This window comes from Diospyros lotus, chromosome 5 (genome assembly GCF_014633365.1).
Source record: "Diospyros lotus cultivar Yz01 chromosome 5, ASM1463336v1, whole genome shotgun sequence".
NCBI classification, from domain to species: domain Eukaryota; kingdom Viridiplantae; phylum Streptophyta; class Magnoliopsida; order Ericales; family Ebenaceae; genus Diospyros; species Diospyros lotus.
In genome coordinates this window covers 5,837,719-5,863,714 of record NC_068342.1, presented here as the reverse complement: position 1 = coordinate 5,863,714, position 25,996 = coordinate 5,837,719, and the positions used below count along the sequence as shown (strand labels likewise).

Sequence of the window (25,996 nt, the reverse complement as noted above, 5' to 3'; positions counted from 1 at the left end):
AGCTCGCTAGGGGATTTGTCGGGAGCTCGCAAAGTGTTTGCTTTATGAGCTTCAGATTTTGGTGGTGTATGGGCTTTCTTTGATGAGGTCGCCTGCGTTTTCTAGGTTCCGGGCGATTAGGCCGGGCCATTGGATTGAGCCTGGCCCATAAGGAGTGATGCAGGAATAGTGTGTAACAGAAGGTGTTTACGTTTCTTTGAAGGAATACTTTGTGGAAGATTGCTTCAGTGAGGACATTCCAAAATCCATCTTAAGAATCTGAGAGGGTTTTTGAAGACCTTTCTAGGGTACCTCGAGCCATTATCTTTGAATAAAGGTAAATGATCATGCCATCTCGTGTCAAGTTCGTTCACAGATCTAAGAGGAAAACAAAACAGAACCCTGGTGGCAATGTAATAGTGCCTCGCAAGATGCAAACTCTTGATGCTAAGAAATAGTGACGTACAAGAGCTAATCGAGGCGTTTCACATACTGACTTTGTGGAAGCCTAGGAAACCCTAAGGACACGGAAGAACGCCTATGGTGATTGGGGATGGAGTTGCTATCCACGTCAATAGCCTAGGAATGGGTTTAAGACTCCCTCTCCATCCGAAGACCCTTCGGGTTTTGCTAGCGGTCAAAGATCCACCAAGTCTTTCTTTCTCAAAGACCATTGGGACCTCTTTTTGGGTGATCTCCTTAGGCAATTCTCCTACTTTCCTAAACAATGGATCGAGCTTCGCCCCACATGCTCCTTTGCTCACCTAGACAACGGATTGAGCTATTCCTCAAATAGCTCTTAGCCTCTTCTCGTGCTACTAGCTAACATCGGCTTCTTCTTCACTTTCTCACCATTAAGGTGTGCAAATCGAATTAATCGAGATTCACTAATTGATATCGAGAAGCAAAATTGAATTGAATCGATTGATTAACCCCCAAAACTGAATTAACTGATAATCGAAAAAATCGAACACAAAACGTATAAATCAAACCAAATCGATTAAATAGAAGAAATGCAAAAAAAAAAAAAAAAACTAAAGTAACAAATAGAAAATACACAAAATCGAAGAAAACGATATTATTTTATAAATATCAAAATGACGTCATTTTAAATTTTGATCTATTCGATTCTTCTAACTAAAAAAATCAAACAAAAAATTGAAATTTTAAGAGAAATTAACTGATTTGAATTGATACAAGAAAAAAATTGAATCCAACCAACAAGTTCGATTGGGTTAGTTCAAATAAACCGAACTTTTACTCTCCCCTACTCACCATCTTAGCTCTGTCGACATTATACTAAGTTTTTTCAAAATAAATAAGTTTTAATTGTTGTATTTCATAACAATAATAATATTGAAAAATATTTTAGAAAATTATATGTATTGGTCTTAAAAACTATTTTAAAAAAGCACGTTTTCATTGGTTTTTAGGACATATTAGCTTAATTCTACCTTATTCGGTATAATAATACATCTTGATTATTAATTACGAAAATTGTGAAAGCAAAGTTAATAAAGATATACGGACCACGGCGGCCAAACAAGTCGTAAAAATATCATGCTTTACTTACCGTTACCTTAAATACACCACAGGATGGGAGGACGAACATGTCATTTATTTTTTTTTGCCAACCCATTATGGTCCTTAAGATGAAAAATTCCGGGATGAACGCGAATGACCAAACTACCCCTGCAGATCCTCTTATAAATGCAGCATGGAAGTGGACAGGACGCCTCGAACTCAGCTGTCGTAAAGCGTCCTTCAACTTCAATCACCAACTCTGCAAATGGCTGTCTCTCATGAGATTGAATCCCTCGCCAAGGCCTTCTCAGGTTCTTTCTTCTTCTTCTTCTTCTTCTCCTTCTTCTTCTTTTTTCTTCTTTCTTCTTTCAAACTTATGATAAGACATTAATTAGTTTTGTTCTGAAAATTATCGGCGACTTCAAAGATAAACTGTGTTAGATGTTTCTGTGATCGATATTCCCAAATTTGCCGGATTAATTAGTTTTGAATATTTGAATCTTTTCTTCTGCATTCATCCATTACTTTTTCACATTTTCTGTTGTTCCTTTCGCTTCTTGGCAGTTTCAGCTTCATGCCAAGATGCTGTTTTCTCTGCAACTGTCTTTTCCGAAAATGACAGTTTCACTTATTATGTACAGAAAGACACCAGAAATACGTTACAGTAGCATCTGTATTCCATTTATGCCACTTAAAAGTTCTTAATTCCCGTTCGTTCCTTAATTAAATGGCGGAATCAATGTGTTCGTTCGTAGGTTTTGGTGTGGACGAGAAGTACTTGATATCAACATTGGGGAAGTGGCGGGCGGACCAGGCGGAAGCCTTCCGGCAAGAAGCACCGTTCTTCGCAAAAGATGAAGAACGTCATTTCGAGCGATGGAACGAGCACGACGTCGAACAACTCAAGCACGAGTTCTTACGTTTTAAGGCAATTTCATTTTTCTGCATTATATATGAAACTTTTGAATAACGAATTTTTATTTGGCCGTTAGTAACTAAAAATAAAAAACCCATTGCATTCACTTAATTTATGAAAATGCTGCCGACATTAATTATAGCAAGTTATGTTACAAACATGGTATTGTGTGACATTATGTTGGTGAAATTAACGATCAAATTTTGGGCCTACTCTGTTGTGGGTTAAATAGAGTGCGGTGGTGCTGTGGACGATGCACCCATGGGAGAGGGACGCTCGGCTGATGAAGGATGCTATCATTGATGGCCCCAAATCATACAACGTTATAGTGGAGTTAGCCTGTACTCGATCCTCAGAACAGCTGTTGGGCACGAGAAGAGCCTATCACTCTCTCTTTGACCGCTCCCTTGAGGAAGACGTTGCTTCCCACGTCAAAACCCCAGAACGCAAGGTCTCAATTTTAAATCAAAATTGAACCAGAATAGTACCTTGCCATGCATCACATTTTTATTTTTTTTCTCATCCCATAGTACATTTTTTAATTTGGTCTTGTTGAATGTATCAAATAGCTGCTGGTAGGACTTGTTTGTGCCTACCGCTACGAAGGGCAACGAGTTCATGAAGACGTTGCAAAATCCGAGGCAAAGACGCTGGTTGTTGCCGTTAAAAATGCCGACGGGAAGAACCCAATTGAGGATGAAGAGGTGGTGAGGATTCTATCAACGAGAAGCAAGCTCCATCTTTGGGCCGTGTTCAATCACTACAAGGAGATCTCCGGGAAGGGCATTGATGAGGTATAAAATGGGAGCCTTGTTGAACCAAATATTATGTTTCAGATTATCTTCAATAATGCTTTTCTCCATTTTCCTCAGGATCTTGTAGCGAACTCAATCTTACTTGACACAGTGCAGTGCTTATCGACTCCTTATCCTTATTTCGTCAAGGTAATGGACTGAAAAATATTTATAAGCCCTTATAGTTTCTACTTAACAAATTTGTTAATTGAACAGATGATTTTGTGCTTCTCTTCAGGTTTTGACTGCAGCGATGAATCGTGGTGCAGATGAGAACACCAAAGAGGGGTTGACTAGAGTAATAGTAACCCAAGCAGATGCCGATATGAAAAGGATCAAGAAAGAGTATAAAATGCAAAATCAACTTGAGCTATATGAGAAAATTGAACAAATAACCAAAGGGAGCTTCAAGGATTTCTTGCTCGTGTTGCTTGCAAGAGATTCAAATGAGAATTGAATCTCACTAGTGTCTTTTGTTAATTGTTCTGCTTTTCGTATCAGTATTCTTTCTGATTTGCTGCTTGGAATGTTGTTGCTGATTGTATGAACATTATATTCGGGGGACCATCATAACGTTGAACCTTTTGTTGTTGCTTCGTTCACTCTCTTATAGTTGCCTACTTCTCTACTCTGCAAATTAGCACTTAGATTCAATTGTTCTGCTTTGAATGACATTAGTGTTGGGTCGGGCTTCCCTCTTAGTTGGAGGATGGCCCAATAGTGGTTGGATATTTTTAAGAAGATGGCCCAATAATGGTTAGGCATTCCCAAAAAATGACCCAATTTTTGTCACTAATATTTTTATTCCATAGGCCTAAAATACCACTGAGTAGATTAGGGTTATTGGCCTCTTAGGCTATAAAAGTCGTGCATAAAGGTGAGAAGAATAAAGAAGAAAAACAGAAGAGTTTTTAATTTGGCTCAGATTTCAATTTTTGCTTGTGTAGCTGTGATCAAACAGGTGATCGGACGGTGTTTTATGGTTCGATTGAGCTGAAATTTGAAATATACGTTCTAGACTCATGGTTCTAGGATCTGAACCGTGGAGATCTGATTTGGAGCTGAGATTTGTGGTGATCGAGCCATTTTCTTAGTGCCATGTGGTTCGGCTCTGATTTCAGTTTTTGCCTAGGCAAATGAGATCAAACAGAAGATCAGACTGTGTTTTGTGGTCCAATTAAGTTGAAATTTGGAGAGTACATTTTAGATTCATGGTTTTAGGATTTGAATGGTGGAGATCTGATTTGGAGCCCGGAATCCTTGGGAATCAAGTCATTTTCATACTGCGCCTTACGGTTCATCCTGTTCTTCCATAACTCTTTTGTTATTTCATTGATTTGACATAAGTTTAGTTATGTGTTTTGTCTCTTGCCTTTTGTGATTATTGAGAGGATTTTGTTACCCAAATTTAGTGATATTAATGGAATTTTGGATAAACTTTGGTTCTATAATTTTTACTCTTCACATTGAGGAATTTTCCTCATAAGTTGATTGTCTCATTTATTTTTGTGATTACACTTGATACTTGTCTGGTTGCTTTATTTTATCACAGGTCTTCACAACATAGGGTTTGGATAAATTGATCCAACAATTAGCAATAACACTATGCAAGAATACAAGAAGATATTCAGCAATAACACTATACAAGGATACAAGAAGATAAGGGAACAAACTGCAAGAAAAGTATTTGTAGCAAATGAGTTTAGACCCAAGAGATCTCGTGGCAGGTCTGGTCATACTTTTTAACTCTGTTTTTTTTAAGGGAGAGTATTTTATGCACTGGTCTTAACTATTTTGGAAAACAATACCGGAGGGGTTCACTGGTCTTACAAAATTGTTATTATAAATAAAAATATTTTAACGTTTTCATAATTTCATCAATAAAAAAGAAAAATGTGACGTTTCTGTGACTGGAGATACGAATAGAGGGGTGGATCTAGAAATTTATGTAGGGAAAAACTGATTTTTTTTTTTTTAAGTGTAAAACTGTACATAATAGATTTTATGGTGCAACTCATATATAGATCGACCATTGTAATTTTCTCCCAACTCTTTCCCAACTAATACAGAGTCAAACTAAATAGTCATTGATCGATAATGGGAATCTGCCAGAGACCAATTGATGTTCAGAGAAGTATGTAGTCATTGATCAGTGCGTGTGTAAAGAAAACTGTTTAGTGAATAATGAAAAAAACTATGGTCATCAAGATGATAGAGGAAAAATATCATTATATAATAAAGTTTACGATTATAAAGTTTAAATATAAGGTACTTTTAAATATTTGTTGAAGAATAAGATGTGAAATAAAAGATTCAATTAGATTCAAACATAAGAGATTTTTACGTGAAAAATCTTAGTAGGGAAAAACTACGATCGTCGGGATGACAGTGGAAAAATGTCACTATATTGTAAAGTTTATAACTACAAAATTCAATATTTTCTCTGTAAATCCAAGTGCCAATTACACCCAATTCATATCTTTTACTAGTCTCTCACAAGTGATTTGCATACCCTGAATAACAAGTTAAATATTCTATTTATAAACTAATTTCCTCGTTCATCAAGACTAATGTTTCCTTGTTTAACAATAATTAACAACTGATTAGTAAATAAAATTATATATTAAGAAGGAAACCAATATTAGGAATAAGAAATAATTTTCATAAAGACTACTTAGCATTTTTTGCTGAAAATCCCAACAAACCATCATCTCAGCGAGAATTCCTAAAAAATATTCGCCATTCTCCGATAACAAATATAACTATCTATTATCGATAATCACCATGATCTCAATCACCAAAATCATCGTACTCCAACATAAAAGGTACAATCACTTATATAGGCACATATTGTCTTAAAATTTTCATGGCACAATGTCGAAAAGTACCTTGCTAAAAAACTATGGTGCAACCCCATGCTTTGCTTTTTTGGGAGTTCTTCAGCCATCGACATTTTTTCCACCACACACCTTGCATCACATTTGTGAATCCGCTAGAAGTATCACATTTTTTTTCATGGCAACTTTAGTGGTCTAGCGGCATGCCATGGCAATGTATCCATCTCTTTAGAGGACATTTTCATCTCACACAAAATTGAGAGACGAACTTTCAGCATCACAATCTTTGGAGCCTTTTGCTAGACTTGCTTTATTAGGGCGACAATCCTTTTTCACATGATTGGATTATTTGCACTTTTAGCAGATCACTTTCTTCTTGAAGTTCTTTTTCCAATTGCTAACAAGTGTTAAATCATGAGAAGTTTTATCTTCACTTCTCAACCTCATTTCCTTAGAAATTAATTTTTTCGCCACATCCTCAAACCTTATAGTTGAGCCCCCATGCATCAAGATAGGCTTCATATGTGTATAGTAAGATGGAAGTGACTAGATGAGTTTCAACACTTTGTCCTCATCATCTATTTTAACTCTAATTGCTTCTAGTTCAACAACAATTCCATCGAGCGCCCCCAGATGATCAAAAAATTTCATAGCTTTAGTTATCTGCAATTTGTGAAATTGCTCATTCAGGTAAAATAGATTACAGATGTTTTTTACTTGATACAATTCTTCAAACTTCCCCCAAAGTTTCTCCACACTAGATATTTTTTGAACAAGAACATTCTTGGTTAGGCATAATCAAATTGTACTTGCAACCTTCAAATCAAGTTCCAATCATCATTGCTCATCATGACTTTTCCAAAACTAGCTCCAGTTATTTCTTTACCAGATTTTTCAAAATCTTCATGAGTTGGTTTACCTTTCAACACCTTGTGTAACTCATATTGAATCAAAATATCCTTAACTTGTATTTGCCACAAGCCAAAATTGATCTTCCCATCGAACTTTTCAGAATCAAACTTCATCATGCTTGACATATCTTTTGAGTACTAAGCGACTAATAACTAAGGGCCTGTTCTCTTTAGCGTTTTCAACCCATTTTCCATTTTTAGTTTCTTAAAACGCGTTTACTTACCTATTTTCAAAAACGCATTTTGCAAAACACACAAAAAATTTACACAAAAAACTCAAAAACACTAAAATCACGTTTTGGCTGTTTTCAACCAAAACCAACCCCTCAATCCAAAACACGGAAAACGATAGTGTTTTCACCTACTTCTCTTCCATCTCTCTTATCTATCTCTTCAAGCTCAATCACCACTACCATTATTACCATTCATGCCCGCCACCGCCATCATTGCCATCCACGCCCACCGCCGCCATTACCACCACTGCCCAAATCGCCCAGATCTACCACTACCCTCCGCCCACCATTGCCCTCCACATCATCGCCACTGCTCAAATCGCCCGCCAATGCCCTCCACGCCACTGCCGCCACTGCCATCCACACCTACCACCGCCACTACCCAAATCGCACCACCTGTAATCGCCCGCCACCACTCATCATTGCCCTCCACTCCCAGATCCGCCACCACCACCGCCCGCCACTTCCTTCCACTCTAAGATTCCCACCGCACCCGCCACCGCCTGCCATCCATGCTCGCCACCACCCTTTTACCATTATGTCATATCTTCTATGCAATTTCTTCCTTCCACGCCCTTTAATATAATTTTTTTATTAATTTTTCTTTTCAATTATATTTTTAAATTTTGAATAAATTAAGATTTTACTAATTTATTATTTATAATTTATTTTAATATTTATGTTGTGAATAATTAAATATAAATTTATTATGAAATTAATAGTTGAGTCAAATTAAAAATGACTTTAGATTGTATTGTGTAATTTTAATACAATTAAATCATTAGTTATCTCTTATGTTATTTTTTAAAATTTGTAAATTAAATTTATAATTTATTAATAATTTTTTATAATTTACTTTGAATCACATTTCTTAAATAAAATATCATAAAATAAGATTTTACAAAATTTCAAAATAAACTCGTTTTTCAGTTTTCTGTTTTGAGAAATAATTTTTCAGAATGACAAAAAGAATGCGTTTTTAAAATTTTCAAAACAGATACTCAAAATACAAAATTGAAAATGAATTCAAAACTCAAAACTGAAAATTGAAACACAAAAAGAACACCACCTAAAGTTCTGATATCACTTGTTGAAAAAAATAAGATGAAAAGTAAAAGATCCAATCACACTCAAACATAAGAGATTTTTACGTGAAAAACCCTAATAAGAAAAAATCAAGGTTGTCAGGATAACATAGAAAAAATATTAGTAAAGTTTACAATTACAAAACTCAATATTTTATCTCTAAATCCAAGTACCAATTACACTCAATTCTCATCTCTTACTGGTCTCTCACAAGTGATTTGCAGACCTTGAATAGCAAGTCAATTATTATATTTATAGACTAGTTTTCTTGTTCATCAAGATTTATGTTTCCTTACTTAAAATCAATTAACAACTTACTAATAAAATAGGATTATACACTAAGTATGAAACCAATATTAGGAATATGAAATCATCTTCAAGACTAATTATGATTTCTCGTTGAAAATCCCAACAAAAACAAAAACAAACCAGAATGTCATAATGCCAAGATAGGAATTTAACACAACAATAAGGATAACAGCCGTGATTCATGCTTAAGCCAACTACATAAACTATCCCTCAATGAAAAAGCTAATCTTCCTTTCCTAGCAAAGTAAGAAGCAACTGTTTGTAGTCCCCTGAAGTGTCCTTGGCAACTGCATGATCAAGGGAAACACTATTTCTCTTGTAATACCGCTCCTTGATCTGCTGCATGTCCTTCTCGGCTCTTGTAACGATCACTCGAGTCAGTGCATCTTCGTCTGTCCCTGTCTTGTTAATCGCATTGCGCACTACCTGAAAGGGCATAAGTAATTTGGAAGGGTCCATTAAGGTTATATTAATTCATGGGAATGGATTGAACATCACCTTTTCATAGTACTTAATCGGATCATTGATGCATCTGATGGCTGTCCGCAGAGCAGCCAAGTACTGATTGTTTGGATCATCCACCAAATGCTGAAAAGGGTAACAAAAATTTAGGGGGGAAATGATCAAAATTTATGTTTAACGGAACAACTCTCCAAATTTAGGGGGAAAATGATCAAAATCATTAGAGAAACTTTCTATCTGCACCTTAGTGATGGAATTGCCATACTCATCTTTGTATCGGTTAAAGGTTGCCACGAGCTGTGCCTTGCTCCTTGTACTCACAATCCGAATAATCTCTTCATGATTCAAAACCTTCTCCTTGATGGCATTGTGAAGAACTGTTGCCTCTGAATTTGCTAATCTTGCATTTATCTCATCGCCTTCATATCTATATGTTCCCACTAAGGCAACCAGAAGCTGTAGCACAAGCAAGTTTAAAAGTGTATTAGTCTTCCCAATTAGTACATGAGAATTTGTCACGAGCAATAGAGAGTTTTTTTTTTTTTTTTTTTTAAAGAACAGATTGCATGCCTTTCTGAGATCATCAGAGGTATGAGCGGCCAGATCCTCTTCCAAGGAATGCTTGTAACGAGCCTGGTAGGCTCGCTTGACGGATAAGAGCTCATCAGCAGAGTGGATGCATGCGAGTTCAACGATCACAGGATAATCAGTGGTCGACTGCTTAAGGGCTACGTTGGCTAAGACGGCTTCTCGATCAACTGGATCCAGCATCCATCGATAAACTGCTTTCTATACCAAGAAAGAGGTAAACAACACTATTCAGTCTGAAAAGGATCCTGACAGAATCTCCATGAATTTTAGACTGTTGTGATCACAGAACCAACTCTTCTTTTGAAACCCAGATAAAAAGAAGACATATATCACTAAACACTGTAAATTTATTGTTCAGTCCACTTCTAATATATCCTAACCTCCAAGTGCCCCGTGAGCTCTGATTCGAAGCACTTGATTAGATCTTCTTGATAAATCTCCTCATAGGCTTGCCTGATCAGCTTCCTTTGAACCGCATTTCTGTGTCCAATAATTGAGATTACCGTCTTCTCATCGGTCCCCCAGCCTGGGAAGAAAATTTTGAATGATGATCAAAACAAGCGGCAAGAAAGATAACAGAAGAAAAAGGAGCCATAACCCAGATCAGTTTTACATCTGTTTGGCTGCCAAGGAAGTGACCGATAAAAACAATGCTTGTGATCAAGAAAGTGTTGAACAAAAACAAGAAAAAAAGGCAAGATAGACAACCTTTGACGGCCTTTCGGATCTCCTCAGCGTCAGAAACAGGCGAAGGGTGATCAGGAGCAATGAGGCTGGCCATTCTCAGGCTTCTTCAATCTACGGAGGTTGATCAGATTGGTAGTATTATATGCGAAATGTACGCGAAGTTCCAAGGAAAACTTCTTCTTGTGCTCTGTTCCATTGTCTCGTCACCTATTTATAGCAACACCCAAAGATCTTTCCAGTCTATACAACTCACCAACACTTACTTTGAAAGTAACGCTCTTTCTCAATATTAAAGAAGAAAACAAAGATCAGCATCTGTGTGCCAGTTTTCACACTCAGAAAATATAACTTAATGGGTTAGGTGGTGTCATCTTTCCAGTGCAGAATCGACATGAGATTGAGATCACTTCTGATATTAGTATTACTTTATCATATCAAAATCGAATCTTCGTACAATTTATCCAAAAAAACTAAAAAGCAGCATCAAATTTATTAATGTAAAGATTTCGTAAACATCTACCATTGCCTTGGATTCTGACATCAATTGGAAATATCGAACGTTCATACTGAAGGCTCTAGTATGTGGGTTTGTTTGAATGACTCATCTCCATCGTCAAATCTCGACATTTTTCTGAAAGGTTACACAATTCAGAACAAGAAAAGCAATTCTCTTTCCGGGTAATCCACGAGTTTTTGGTAAGCAGATGGCCAATTGGCTTAAGGTAATGATGCTTTTAACTCAAATTAAAAGTCTTGTTTATGTTTAATACAGCTTTAAATGCTAAGAAATCTTAATTTAATACCTTGAAAACTGCTACCTGCCCTATATGATCCGTATGGCACTTTCTGTTTTCGAGAAAAATTGTCCCAAAAGACTCCAGAAAAAAATTAATTTAGAATAGCTATGACAAGTATTTGGTAAACTGCTTAACCAAATAGTTAATGAAAAATGATAATAAAATCTTTAGGATATTGTAAATATCATATTCTATTAAAAGGGTTTTGTTTTAGATGTAAAAAATATTTTTTGAAGTTAGATTTTAATGAATTTTTGCATAAAGTTCCATTCCACAAGACAAGAGGCCAAAATGTATATAAAATCGATTTGCAAAGGCTGTGTGCATATTAACTTATCAAGTCAAATGTTATATAATAATAATATTTATAAGATTTACATATATATATAAGTTAGAAAAAAAATATAACGTGTAAAAAAAAAAATTATATATAATAAGTTATATTTTTTTATTTATGTATATTTGTGAGTTTCAAAAATATTATTATTATTATATGATACATGATATACTAAATTAACATGAATATATTCTTTCTAAATCGATAGATAAAATTATATCTAGTTGAACTAATTTGAACTCAATTGTCAAAATTAAAAGATTGGATAAAATTATAATTCAATAAAAGAATTGGATTATTTTGATGATTAGTCCATTTAGAAAAATATCATACTCCATTTTTGTATATTCCAATTTTATCTTTTTATAAAACTAAAACAAATTTTAATTTCTCGTGTATCTCAATAAAAACCCATATACAGTCTTCGTTACTTTTCTTCCCTACTTGATACATACACACATATATAGAAAATATATTTATTTTCACATTACTTTTAAATGTTTTTAAAAAATTAACCTCACAATTTTTTCAATAAATATTTGTAAAAATTTTGTATTTGATAAGTTCTCATTTTTTCAATTTAACCCGAGGTGAGGTGAGGTTTAAGCCAAAATTTAACCTCACAACTTTGTAGGAGTAATCATAACAATAATTCAATCCTTTTCATAAAATTGTAATTTTATCGAATTCTTTTAATTTTAACAATTAAGTTTAAATTAACTCAATTAGATATAATTTTACTTAATATGCAAAATTGACTTATAAATAGTGTGTTCATAATGATTTTTCATGACCGGTGTTATATAATAATAATAATATTTATTAAACCCATATATACATAAGTTAGAAAAAAATATATATATAACTTGTAAAGAAAAATAGGTAAATAGATTATGTGTAACAAATTATATTTTTTTATTTATGTATATATGCAAATTATACAAGTATTATTATTATAAGACATGACATGACAATTATTATTATAAGACATGACATGACATATGATGTAATATCACATTTTCTCGAGCATGTTATAACTTAAGAAATTTTGATCATATTATTATTTTTTTTTCCTAAAAGCAATCTCAATATCCTATAAATGCCCAAAATTTCCTATTCACCTACCTAGTATTAGAACCATTATACATCATAAATGTTAGGCTAGATATTCCTCAATTGCGAAAGTATGAATTGAACCTAAGCATACATCAAACTATATTCATAATACATGATCGTTATGAACATATTTCATAATATAAGACAATTCCTCGAAAAAACATAAGTTTTTCAATATGACTTAAAACATAATATAAGTTTTTTAATATGACTTAAACATAGTATAAGCAGGACATATTCGATTCTTTATGAAGAAGAACAAATATAGAGAAACATTTTTGTCAAAACCATGATAGCTTGAACCACTATATCTCGTCCATTTTCATGTTTTCGCTACAAATCTCAACTGGAACGTTTGAATATTTCAGAGCATAGCCCACATTAGATGATGAATCATCTAAGGATATATTATTCATATCTCATACATGTATGCAATACAACATAACATCATTCATTTCGTTAGAGTACTAAAAGTTAAATTGAAAGAGGCAAATGAGAGCGAAGAGAGCAATCTTCCATGGTAGAGCAAGTCAGTTTTTATCTTCGATCAAGGTCATGAGGAAGCGCCTATAATCTCTCGAAGTGTCATTGTGAACTGCATCATCGAGGCTAGTCTTGTTCACCTTGTAATATTCTTCTTTGATCTTCTTCATATCAATTTCAGCTCGAGCTACAATAGCTCTTGTCAGCGAATCTTCGTCAGTTCCAAGACCAACGACTGAAGCTCTAATTACCTAATCATGCATATTTCCAACCACCAAGAAAGGTTATTAATTTGTATTATTTCATGATACTCTTGAAAATACAGTTTAATCTCTCCCCATTAAGAAGACTATGCTAGAGATTCAAAGCAACCGCAGAAAAAGTATTTGAAGTATTCCTGAAAATTTAAAGGAGCTAGATGTATTCCATGATCACCTCAGCAAAGTGTTTCTCTGGGGAGTCTATGCACCAGATTATAACCCCCAATACCAACTCTAAGACGCCATTTCCGCGACTCTTAATGTCCTGCCAAGATTAGTATTCAAGTAAATCAAGGAGAAATCAAACAACAAAAAGCAACAAGATTATATCAAGAGATTAAAATCAATATATAAGATGAACCTGGTATATGGAGTTTCTATACTTATTCTGGTAGCACTCGAAAGTCTTTTTGAGCTGAAAAAAGTTTCTGGTGCCAAGTATCCATAAAAACTCATCATCATCTAGATGCTTACTTTGAATAGCTTCATACAGCTTAGTTGCCTCTGAATTTGCTATGTTCGAATCCACCACATTTCCCTCGTATCTGTAGGAACTCACTAAGCCGAGAAGAACCTAAGCAGTTACATGTTAAATGGAAACTTAAAAACCCAAAAGGCTTAGAATGAAACCAGGTGAGTTCTAGCACCAAAGACATTCAAATGTGTTGAAAATCAATTTCAAGCTAAGCAGACGAGTGTTTCATCAGGCGTTTGACACCTCAAGATGGACAACAGACCTTGCTGACTCTCTACTTTAAGATTCATACTACAACAACATAAAGAGACTACTCACTAGGCTGAACCTATAATAACTAATAAGGTTATATATGCAAAACATTGAGATTAATATCCTTATCTTTCTTAATAGTCAATATTTCATTTCACATTAAGGAATTCCGTGAAGACTGTAAAAAGAAAAAATCTAAGCACTAGACAACTGGATGGTTTTCAAAAGCTTCTTTGCATTTGCCTCATGCAGTTAAATCAAAATATGGCTTACATGTCACACTCAAAATGTTTAATCATTTGATGTACCATTTAGTGCACGAAAGATAATAAATTATTTAATTTGATGAAAATATTTTCAAATTCCAAGTAATAGTAAATTGATGAGGAGAAGCTCAATAGACTTGAAATTGAAAATATTTTCATATTCCAAGTAACACTCAAGACCTGCAAGTTTTGGATGTACTTGAAAGCTTTCACCTTTAAAATCCATGAGTGTAACATATCCCCCACTAAGCCAAGTGCATAAACTGTGGTACTAGCAGCTTCTTAAAGATTAAACTTGAGGCAGAATTAGAAATATATAATGTTGCTTAGTTGTACAAAACATTTTCCAGTTATCTATCTCCAATTTATCTTCTTCTATAGAAAATTTGAAAAACATGTTCAATTGTTAAACTATGGAGAACTAGTTTCAAATCTTAGAAATTAGAAAAGAAAAAAGTGTTCAAAATTGTTATATAAAACAATTCGAGTTGGTTCAAATTTTCTATAAACCTAGACCTAAATCAATTATGATCAGATCTAAAATTTTGGACCCAAAACCAATCCAATCATACAGCTAAACCAACCCAAATAAATTCGAGGTGGGTCTTAGTTCCAAAGCATAGTTCAATTCAAAATAAATTCCGAAGACAATCAGCAACAAATCTTAAAATAAATAAATTCACAAAAAAAAAAAATGAAACAAAAAAATCCACTAAAAGTCTAAAATAGCAACAGCAAGTAAGAGGTAAGAATGGAACTTGGCAACAGAAGCATCAACTAAAGGGGCATTAAGGGCATCTCCAACCCTTTGCCCCAAATTTGGGGTAAAACTTCCCCCAATTTGGGGTAAAGGAATAATATTTTCTTTTATTTTTTATTATAAATGTTTATTTTATTTTCAAAATTATTTACTTACTTATTATATATCAACTTAAATTACTACCTAAAAATTATGTAGTTAACTAAAAATTTTCAATTATTTTTATCCTATTTGTAACTTTTATTTAGTAGTGCATTTAATAATTATTATTTATTAATTAATTACAATTTATTAATATTATTTAAATATTATTAATACTAATAATAAGTAAATAAAAATATATAAAAAAGGATACAAAAGGAATTAAAATTTGTTATACTTAAAATGAAAGGATAAAATGGGGATAAACACATTACCCCAAAATTGGGGTAAGTGAATAGTGCTACCCCAAATTTGGGGTAATAAAACAAGCAACCCAATCACTTTTGGTTCAATTCAGTCAAGTCTACTCAAACTCTTGTTGTTACATAATATAATATCTTGTTTTTAATAATATTAACTATTTTAAAATTATAAATAACCTAGATAGAAAACATTATAAGATTAACATTAGCAATACAATATTTATCATATTACTAATATAGTAAAAAAAATTTCACAACTTAAGAAATTTTAGAATATTAATATTTTTGTTATTAATGTTTTCTATTTACTATTAGTCAATTTGACTATTTATTAGTTTTTACTATTTATAATGTTAACAGTATTGATATTTTTACATTATTGATTATAAGTTAATTTTAAAATTATAATATCATAGTAAAATGATTTATTGGATATTAGTCAATTTTTGTGTTTATTAATATCGTTGATATTTCAATCTTATAATATTACTTATTGTTAGTAAATCTTAAAATTCAAATTTATACTGATATTAATAAAAGTATAATAAATATTAATTTTAGTTATACTGAAAATTCATGTTTTTTATTCAGAAAATACAGAGAAAATCAGAAACGTTGGAACATCTTCAACTATATAACCGGTAGAGAGACGTTTACAAGAACAATTGACGCCCCATAATTTTCCATTTTACACAGAAATTGCAAGCCCTCCTGATGATGTTAAGACTATGCAGCAAAGGGATCAAAAACAAAATGTACAGTTTCCTATGGATCGGAGAAAGTGAACGTCACCTTTCTAACCGGTAGAGAGACGTTTGATGTGATGTCCTCTTCAAGTGAGCAACCAAAGAGAGAACAATATGCTTGCCTTACTGCCATGAGATGGTCAGGCGGTGTCGCACATGCTATTTCAACTATCACTTGAAGATTAGTGATGATGCCTTTCCCTCTCACTTTAAGAAAAGGGATTATGCCTTTCCTCCATGAATTGAGGGCCTTATTAGCCAACCTTGCATCTCTCTCAGCAGGATCATATGTCCATAATATCACGGCATCCTGTTATTCGACAAAAATTTATATGAAACATTCGATTAGACTTAGATGATATAAATGTTTCTTAGAATATAAAACTATAAATAAATATAGATGGCCAGGGAGTTAAAATTCACGTAACTGATAATATATGGTAGAGATAAAGAATTGATATGTTGTTGTTTATCCAATTAAATTAAGATTTCAAATTTTCAATCATTTTAAACTCATAAAAATGGATAGTCTATGAACATAAATTAGACTAAAATAAGTAAGAGATTGTGGACACACACACATATATATTTGTAATCTAGTGGATTTTGATCAATGGACAGAGAAATGCCTCTACAACATGCATTTGTAAATGATGAAATGCTTTCCCTGTTAGCTAGGCCTGGTCAAGCAGCAAAAAGAGAATCATTTACTACAAATAACGTTAGGAGCTTCACCTCTGTCTCCATAATCCTACTGGATGTTCTATAGATTCATTTATGGTCCCACTAAGTCATTCATCACTCTCACTTCAGATTCTCACTGACTTTGTTCTGAAGAGCTAGATTAGTTGCACTTAAAACGGTTATAACCCAAAGCCAAACCAAACAAAAGCATGAAATCGTAAAATGAAAAATGGGTATGAAATCAGGAGTTGGGCAATCTAGGCGAAATGTAAAAAATTGGAAAATGGAGCTTGAGTAATGACGCTGTTGGGGAAGTAAAGAGAACAAGAAGGGCGTACCCTGAAATGGCAAAAAAGTTCAGACTGGAGCTCCTCAACAAGCGGCTTATCGTAGAGGCGCTCATACATTTCTCTAATCTTCTTCCTCTGGCTTGCATTTCTATGCCCCAAAATCCTTATTATGACCTCTTCTTCCTTTCCAAACCCTGACCACAGCCAAAACGGAGAAAAGAATCAAAACTTCAAGCGATGAGAACAGAGCAGAAACTTTACAGAACCGTCAAGAAAGTTAATGAAACTCCATTTCTAGTCGTACAAACAAAATCACAGCAGAAAGAGAATTAAAGGAACCCAGAAAGAGAAGACTGGTGTATTTGACCTTCGAAAGCCTTCATAAGCTCCTCGGAGTCTTCGGATGCAGGAGGAACAAAGTCCGGTACTCTGAGTGTGGCCATTACTCGGTTCAAGAATTTCTTCTCGAGAAAATATTCAAACAAACAGGACCCCAAAAGCTTCTCAGTCAGCTCCCTGGTTTGTTAACGAGCGCGCTTCTGCTGTTTCAGACGGGTTTATGTTTCGGTTGCCTTCCCTCCTCAAACATGGCTAGAACAGAGGAGTTGCCATTGATCTTTTGATTGGACCTTAATACCCCTGTGGTAGTTTTTTCTTTCCAAACAAATCCCCTTTTTATCTTTTGCCCGATAAACTCCTCCTGTTTTCTCAGAAAATAATAGAAAACATCATAAAATTAAAATTTCATGTGTGATGTTAAAGATTCACATTCTATATAACAGCCAAACGAGATGGGGAGTAAATATTTTTTTTTAAATTCAGTTTAGATGCCTAATATTTGGATGTTTCAATACAATCCCCTAAATTTTAGCATGATTACACTTGAGTGAGGCTCAACATTTCTTTTTATATTTTACTAAGATAAATTTAATCCTCATGTATTGAATGACACCATTAATTTGTTAATAAATAGGAAAAAAAGAAAAAAAAAAAACTGAAGACGGTGCCACCATTGAAAGGATTTTGAAGAGAATTTGTATGTGTTTACATAGCCACAATTGCTCAACTAAAAACTTTAATTAAATTAAATTAACACTCAAAGTGTTACTAAGCTGAATTAATATTCAATAAGAGCAAATCCCAACAAATTCTTTGGACAAATAAAATAGGTTTTAAAATATGTTTGCCACAGCATTAAGAGTAAAAAAATATGATTTTTAGATGTGACTTGATGGATGGATGATGGGAATTATTCTTATTCAATATAAATTTTTTTTTTTTAAATTATAAAGAACATACACTATTGATAGAACTTTTTTTAATTAATTATTATTAAAAATTTATTTTTTATCTTTTCAAAAGTAGAGGGGATAGGGACAATTTTCTTTCACGTTCAAGGGATACTATTTGTTAGCAAAATATTAAAATAACAAAGAGGAGTTCCAATAACAAGCTTGTTGCTGCGGGGCCGACTTCAATGATTTTTGAACTTACAGACGAGCTTCTTAGAGAAAACGAACTTGCACCCCCTCTTAACGTTGATATTATTAATTAATTTCACACTATTATTAATTCTGAAGTCAGTCAACCACATGGACAGGTTGTTAGGAACAAATTATTTGGCAAATAGAAAGTGGGGTTCCAATATTTTAGCAAAATATTAAAATAACAAAGAGGGGTTCCAATATTTTAGTGGAAAACAATCCTTCATATACAGCTAGTTTGTTTTCATTCTCATTCATTATATGTACATTACATCTTTTAAGAATTATCACATCACCATCCACGAGATTCACAAAGACTGTCCTTAGATAAAATAAATTATAATTAAAAAAATAACGAACAATAATGAGCCACAACTTGAGTTTTAAATTATTAATTAATTTCACACTATTATTAATTCTGAAGTCAGTCAACCACATGGACAGGTTGTTAGGAACTAATTTATTTGGAAAATAGTCAATGATTTAATTCAAAACACTCAAATATAATAATACAAAACATGTCTTGCGCGAACATCAATTTTTATATAATTTTAAAATTTAAACATAATAATCAGTTGAAATCTTTTTATAAATTATCGTCGCTATTATTACTCTAAAACGTTCGATAAAATAGGAGCTTGATCCATCACGATGATTTGCAATTATTTTTTAAATATTGAGAAGAGTAGAATACTACATATATTGAAAATCTAAATAATCAAAAGTTGAAGATATTTTTTTTTTTTTATAGCAATAGCTTTATTATTTGAGATTACGTCCCCTTGCAGGTATTATATCACTTGACCTTTTAAGTGACGAGGAGTAAATCTAGATATAATTCACCAACTATGTTAGGAGAGGATTCAAATCTGAGAACTAGATTAGCCCACCTTTTTCAACTGACTGCTGAGATAATCCGTGAAATTACAACTTCATTACTAATTCCATATTTGAGGGACAAGTGACGAGAAATATTATGATAACATTAAATAATGAGAATTAACGTAATTCAGAGGGGCATCACATTCCATTCATAAATGAATAAAACGGAAACAAAAAACACCGTCACCTTAATTAGTCTCACATACAATTTTATGGTATCCTCGATGCATTATGATTGTGATGGTTGTTGAGTTAGCCTGCATCATTGAACTGTTCTTTTTTTTATTTTTTTAATGTTGTGTAATTATAATGAAGAAATATTTTAAATTTTTTAATAAAGATTTTCAATATTCAAGTTAATTAAAACATTGATGAGCACCGGGGGGGAAGTTAGAGGTAAAAGGAATAAAAGTAAAAGGATATTGTTATTATACTAATTTTCAGGTATGAACTAAACTAAACTAAACTAACAATATGGGTACGTAGGGAATATATTATTGTTAATATAAAAAGACCTAGACCTTCAAGTCAGTTGTTACTTTTTCTTTTTCACGTTAAAAGTATAGAATGGAATAGATTAGTATTTAGTGTGTGCATGGCAAACAAAAGTAAGTAAAAAATTGGGCATGGATACCGTTAAATTGTTAATATAAAAAGACCTAGAGACCTAGACCTTCTTTAAGTCAATTCTTGTTATTTCCATGCCCACGTGCATGGCACATAAAATATATTAGTATATATTAGAATAGAATATATACTAAAAGTAAAAAACTGACATCTCCAGACGTATTTAGTATTTATAGAATAGAATATATTAGTATTTAGTAAGTACATGGCAAATTAAAGTAAAAAACTTTAGGAGTGACCGCATCTCCAGACTCCATTTCCACCTTATTTCCGTTTACTCAATGATGCACTCATGGCGATCATCACGTGGGAACACACGCATAATGATTTTGTTGTCTATTCATGTGGCCAAATATATATTTTTATTCTTGTTTTTTTATATAATTATTTAAATTTTTTATTATTTTAATTATACTTATAAACTATATGATTTGAACTCAATTACACACTTCAATTAAAAAATACAAACACATATACATTGAAATGCTCAAATTACTTCACATGCGACCACCATTTTTGCTATATCTTCTTTTTTTAGTGGGCGACGACAAGACAAGTGTAGGCCAATGATTATAGTGAAAGGTGTAGAAGCTATCATCGGTTAGGAAAGGCATAAGGTAAAGAGATGAAGGCATCAACAATGAAGGAAGGCAAGGGCTTCAATGGTGGCGAAAGGGGGGGTGGAAGGTTATTGACGACTTCTACACTTTTCGCCACTGCTGACGCCTTTTTCTCTTCCCTTTTTGCTTTGTACCATATGTTCCTCTGCTCACCCAAATAGCAGGTCTAGTTATTCCTCGAGTAGCTCTTAGCCTTCTCTCATGCTACTCGCTAACATCGGTTTCTTTTTCACTTTCTCACCATTAGGGGTATGCAAATCAATCGACCAAAATTCACTGATTGATTAAACTGAATTGAGAAACAAAATCGAATCAAACTGACCAATTAATCCAAAAAATTGAACTAACCAATAACCGAAAAATTGAATACATACCGTATAAATCAAACCAAACCGATTAAATCGAATAAACACAAAAAAATCGAAGTAACAGATAGAATAACATCGTTTTATAAACTTTAAAACTATATCATTTTAAATTTTGATCAGTTCGATTCTTCTAACTAAAAAATCAAACTGAAAATCAAAAATTGAAATCTTGAGAAAAATTAACCAAATTGAATCGATACAAAAAAAATTTGAATTAAACTGACAAATTCGATCGATTTCATTGGATTAGTTCAGGTAAATCAAACTTTTGCTCTCCCCAACTCACTATCCTAGCTCTATCGACATCTTGTTGAGTTTTTCCAAAATAAAAGAGTTTTGATTGTTCTATTTTGCAACAATAACAATATTAAAAATTATTATAGAAAATTATATGTATTGGTCTTAAAAACTATTTTAAAAAAGTATTTTTTCATTGATTTTTAGGACATATTAGCTTAATTCTACCTTATTCGGTAAAATAATACATCTTGATTTTTAATTACGAAAATTGTGAAAGCAAAGTTAATAAAGATATACGGACCACGGCGGCCAAACAAGTAATAAAAATATCCTGCGTTACTTACCGTTACCTTAAATATAACATGCCATGGGAGGACGAACATGTCATTTATTTTTTTTGCCAACCCATTATGGTCTTTAAGATGAAAAATTCCAGGATGGACGCGAATGACCAAACTACCCCTGCAGTTCCTCTTATAAAGGCAGCATGGAAGTGGACAGGACGCCTCGAACTCAGCTGTCGACAAGCGTCCTTCAACTTCAATCACCAACTCTGCAAATGGCTGCCTCTCATGAGATTGAATCCCTCGCCAAGGCCTTCTCAGGTTGTTTCTTCTTCTTCTTCTTCTTCTTCTTCTTCTTTCAAACTTATGATAAGACATTAATTAGTTTTGTTCTGAAAATTATCGGCGACTTCAAAGAGATAAACTGTGTTAGATGTTTCTGCGATCGATATTCCCAAATTTGCGGGATTAATTAATTTTGAATATTTGAATCTTTTCTTCTGCATTCATCCATTACTTTTTCACATTTTCTTTTGTTCCTTTCGCTTCATGCCAAGATGCTGTTTTCTCTGCAACTGTCTTTTCCGAAAATGACAGTTTCACTTATTATGTACAGAAAAAGACACCAGAAATACGTTACAGTAGCCTTTGTATTCCATTTATGCCACTTACAAGTTCTTAATTCCCGTTCGTTCCTTAATTAAATGGCGGAATCAATGTGTTCGTTCGTAGGTTTTGGTGTGGACGAGAAGTACTTGATATCAACATTGGGGAAGTGGCGGGCGGACCAGGCGGAAGCCTTCCGTCAAGAAGCACCGTTCTTCGCAAAAGATGAACGTAATTTCGAGCGATGGAACGAGCACGTCGTCGAACAACTCAAGCACGAGTTCTTACGTTTTAAGGTAATTTCATTTTTCTGCATTATATATTAAACTTTTGAGTAATGTCATACTTCATGTATGAGAGGCAACTGTCGTGTTGTTCCAAATAACGAATTTTTATTTGGCCGTTAGTAACTAAAAATAAAAATAAAAATAAAAAACCCATTGCAATCACTTAATTTATGAAAATGCTGCCGACATTAAAATATTATTAGTTGTTTATGGCATCGTTTACTAGTTAATAGCTTAATTAATTTTTTTCGAAAGATAAGACGAAATTCAATTAATTATAGCAAGTTATGTTACAAACATGGTACTGTACGTGTGACATTATGTTGGTGAAATTAACGATCAAATTTTGGGCCTACTCTGTTGTGGGTTAAATAGAGTGCGGTGGTGCTGTGGACGATGCACACGTGGGAGAGGGACGCTCGGCTGATGAAGGACGCTATCATCGATGGTCCCAAATCATACAACGTTATAGTGGAGTTAGCCTGTACTCGATCCTCGGAACAGCTGTTGGGCACGAGAAGAGCCTATCACTCTCTCTTTGACCGCTCCCTTGAGGAAGACGTCACTTCTCACCTCAAAACCCCAGAACGCAAGGTCTCAATTTTAAATCGAAATTGAACCAGAATAGTACCTTGCCATGCATCACATTTTTAATTTTTTTCTCATCCCATAGTACATTTTTTTAATTTGGTCTTGTTGAATGTATCAAATAGCTGCTGGTAGGACTTGTTTGTGCCTACCGCTACGAAGGGCAACGAGTTCATGAAGACGTTGCAAAATCCGAGGCTAAGACGCTGGTTATTGCCGTTAAAAATGCCGACGGGAAGAACCCAATTGAGGATGAAGAGGTGGTGAGGATTCTATCAACGAGAAGCAAGCTCCATCTTGGGGCCGTGTTCAATCACTACAAGGAGATCTCCGGCAAGGGCATTGATGAGGTATAAAATGGGAGCCTTGTTGAACCAAATATTATGTTTCAGATTATATTCAATTAATAATGCTTTTCTCCATTTTCCTCAGGATCTTGTAGCGAACTCAATCTTACTTGACACAGTGCAGTGCTTATCGACTCCTTATCCTTATTTCGTCAAGGTAATGGACTGAAAAATATTTATAAGCCCTTATAGTTCCTACTTAACAAATTTGTAAATTGAACAGATGATTTTGTGCTTCTCTTCAGGTTTTGAGTGCAGCGATGAATCATGGTGCAGATGAGAACACCAAAGAGGGGTTGACTAGAGTAATAGTAACCCAAGCAGATGCCGATATGAAAAGGATCAAGAAAGAGTATAAAAAGCAAAATCAACTTGAGCTATATGAGAAGATTGAACAAATAACCAAAGGGAGCTTCAAGGATTTCTTGCTCGCGTTGCTTGCAAGAGATTCAAATGAGAATTGAATCTCACTAGTGTCTTTTGTTAATTGTTCTGCTTTTCGTATCAGTATTCTTTCTGATTTGCTGCTTGGAATGTTGTTGCTGATTGTATGAACATTATATTGGGGGGACCATCATAACGTTGAACCTTTTGTTGTTGCTTCGTTCACTCTCTTATAGTTGCCTACTTTTCTACTCTGCAAATTAGCACTTAGATTCAATTGTTCTTCTTTGAATGACATTAGTGTTGGGTCGGGGTTCCCTCTTAGTTGGGGGATGGCCCAATAGTGGCTGGATATTTTTAAGAGGATGGCCCGTTAATGGTTGGACATTTTCAAAAAGATGACTCAATTTCTGTCACTAATATTCTTATCCCATAGGCCTAAAATACCACTGAATGAGATTAGGGTTATGTGCCTCTTAGGCTATAAAAGTCGTGCATAAAGGTGAGAAGAAAGAAGAAGAAAAACAGAAGAGTTTTTGGTTTGGCTCAGATTTCAGTTTCTGCTTGTGCAGCTCTGATTAAACAGTTGATCGGACAGTGTTTTATGGTTCGATTGAGCTGAAATTTGAAATATATGTTCTAGACTCATGGTTCTAGGATCTAAACAGTGGAGATCTGATTTGGAGCTGGGATTTATGGTAATCGAGCCATTTTCTTACTACCTTGTGGTTTAGCTATGATTTCCATTTTTGTCTACGCAACTGAGATCAAACAGACGGACAGACTGTGTTTGTGGTCCGATTGAGCTGAAATTTGGACGGTACATTCTAGATTCATGGTTTTAGTATTTGAGTGGCAGAGATTGGATTTGGATCCCGGAATCCTTGGAAATCGAGTCATTTTCATACTGCCTTATTCATTTTGTTCTTCCCTAACTCTTTTGTTATTTTATTAATTTGAAATAAGTTTAGTTATGTGTTTTGTCTCTTGTTTCTTATGATTATTGAGAGGATTTTGTAACTCAAATTTGGTGATATTAGTGAAATTTTAGATGGACTTCGGTCCTATAGTTTTTAACGTAAATTAGTTATCTTATTTATTTTTGTGATTGCACTGGATACTTGTCTGATTACTTTATTTCCTCACGCGTCTTGATTGGATAAATTGATCCCAACAATTAGGAATAACACTATACAAGAATACAAGAAGATATTCAGCAATAACACTATGCAAGGATACAAGAAGATAAGGGAACAAACTGCAAGAAAAGTATTTGTAGCAAATGAGTTTAGATCCAAGAGATCTCGTGGCAGGTCTGGTCATACTTTTTTACTGTGTTTTTTTTTTTTTTTTTTTCTGGTTTTGGAATATCAAATGAATTTAAGGGAGAGTATTTTATGGACTGGTCTTAACTATTTTGGAAAACAATACCGGAGGGGTTCACTGGTCTTACAAAATTGTTATTATAAATAAAAATATTTTAAAATTTTCATAATTTCATCAATAAAAAAGAAATATGTGATGTTTGTGTGAGTGAGAATACGAATAGAGGGTGGATCTAAAAATTTATGTAAGGGAAGACTGAATTTTTTTTTTAAAGTGTAAAATTATACATCACAAATTTTGCGATGAGATGTAATTTTTTTTTTACTAAGTTATTATTAAAAAATATTTTTTTACATTAAAAAATTGATTTTGTATGTTTAAAATTAATTTTTAATATAAAAAATTAATATTAATGGTGAGCTGCCGTGGCTTCTGCCCAAAGCAGCTCATACATAGATCCACCATTGTAATTTTTTCCCAACTCTTTCCCAACAAATACAAAGTCAAACTAAACGGTCATTGATTGATAATGGGAATCTACTAGAGATCAGTTGATGTTTGGAGAAGTCTGTAGTCATTGATCAATGAGTGTGCAAAGAAAATTGTTTAGTGAATAAGAAAAAAAACTACGGTCGTCAAAACAATAGAAGAAAAATATTATTATGTAATAAACTTTACAATTATAAAGTTCAAATACAAGGTACTTTTTAACATTTGTTGAAGCATAAGATGGGAAATAAAAGATTCAATCACA

General features: G+C 33.6%; 4 protein-coding genes across 4 annotated transcripts; 2 read left to right on the top strand and 2 right to left on the bottom strand.

Moving 5' to 3' along the window:
- The first annotated feature begins 1,684 nt into the window (after positions 1–1,684).
- LOC127801739 (annexin D4-like) lies at positions 1,685–3,815 on the top strand. The gene is made up of 6 exons (XM_052337113.1): positions 1,685–1,814; positions 2,259–2,431; positions 2,652–2,870; positions 2,989–3,213; positions 3,292–3,363; positions 3,452–3,815. The coding sequence occupies exons 1-6, from the start codon at positions 1,769–1,771 to the stop codon at positions 3,668–3,670; spliced, it is 954 nt and encodes a 317-aa protein (XP_052193073.1). The 5' UTR covers positions 1,685–1,768; the 3' UTR covers positions 3,671–3,815.
- A 4,838-nt stretch (positions 3,816–8,653) lies between these two features.
- Positions 8,654–10,516, bottom strand: LOC127801742 (annexin-like protein RJ4). The gene is made up of 6 exons (XM_052337116.1): positions 10,351–10,516; positions 10,023–10,168; positions 9,622–9,840; positions 9,295–9,507; positions 9,088–9,177; positions 8,654–9,015 (listed from the first exon to the last, which is right to left on the bottom strand). Exons 1-6 carry the CDS (start codon positions 10,421–10,423, stop codon positions 8,812–8,814), a joined length of 945 nt encoding a protein of 314 aa, XP_052193076.1. The 5' UTR covers positions 10,424–10,516; the 3' UTR covers positions 8,654–8,811.
- A 2,489-nt stretch (positions 10,517–13,005) lies between these two features.
- Positions 13,006–17,887, bottom strand: LOC127801738 (annexin D3-like). The gene is made up of 6 exons (XM_052337112.1): positions 17,567–17,887; positions 17,248–17,393; positions 16,272–16,535; positions 13,684–13,896; positions 13,498–13,587; positions 13,006–13,313 (listed from the first exon to the last, which is right to left on the bottom strand). Exons 1-6 carry the CDS (start codon positions 17,640–17,642, stop codon positions 13,110–13,112), a joined length of 993 nt encoding a protein of 330 aa, XP_052193072.1. The 5' UTR covers positions 17,643–17,887; the 3' UTR covers positions 13,006–13,109.
- Positions 17,888–21,938: 4,051 nt separating this feature from the next.
- On the top strand, positions 21,939–24,147 carry LOC127801740 (annexin D4-like). The gene is made up of 6 exons (XM_052337114.1): positions 21,939–22,025; positions 22,437–22,606; positions 22,973–23,191; positions 23,311–23,535; positions 23,618–23,689; positions 23,778–24,147. The coding sequence occupies exons 1-6, from the start codon at positions 21,980–21,982 to the stop codon at positions 23,994–23,996; spliced, it is 951 nt and encodes a 316-aa protein (XP_052193074.1). The 5' UTR covers positions 21,939–21,979; the 3' UTR covers positions 23,997–24,147.
- The last annotated feature ends 1,849 nt before the right edge of the window (positions 24,148–25,996 follow it).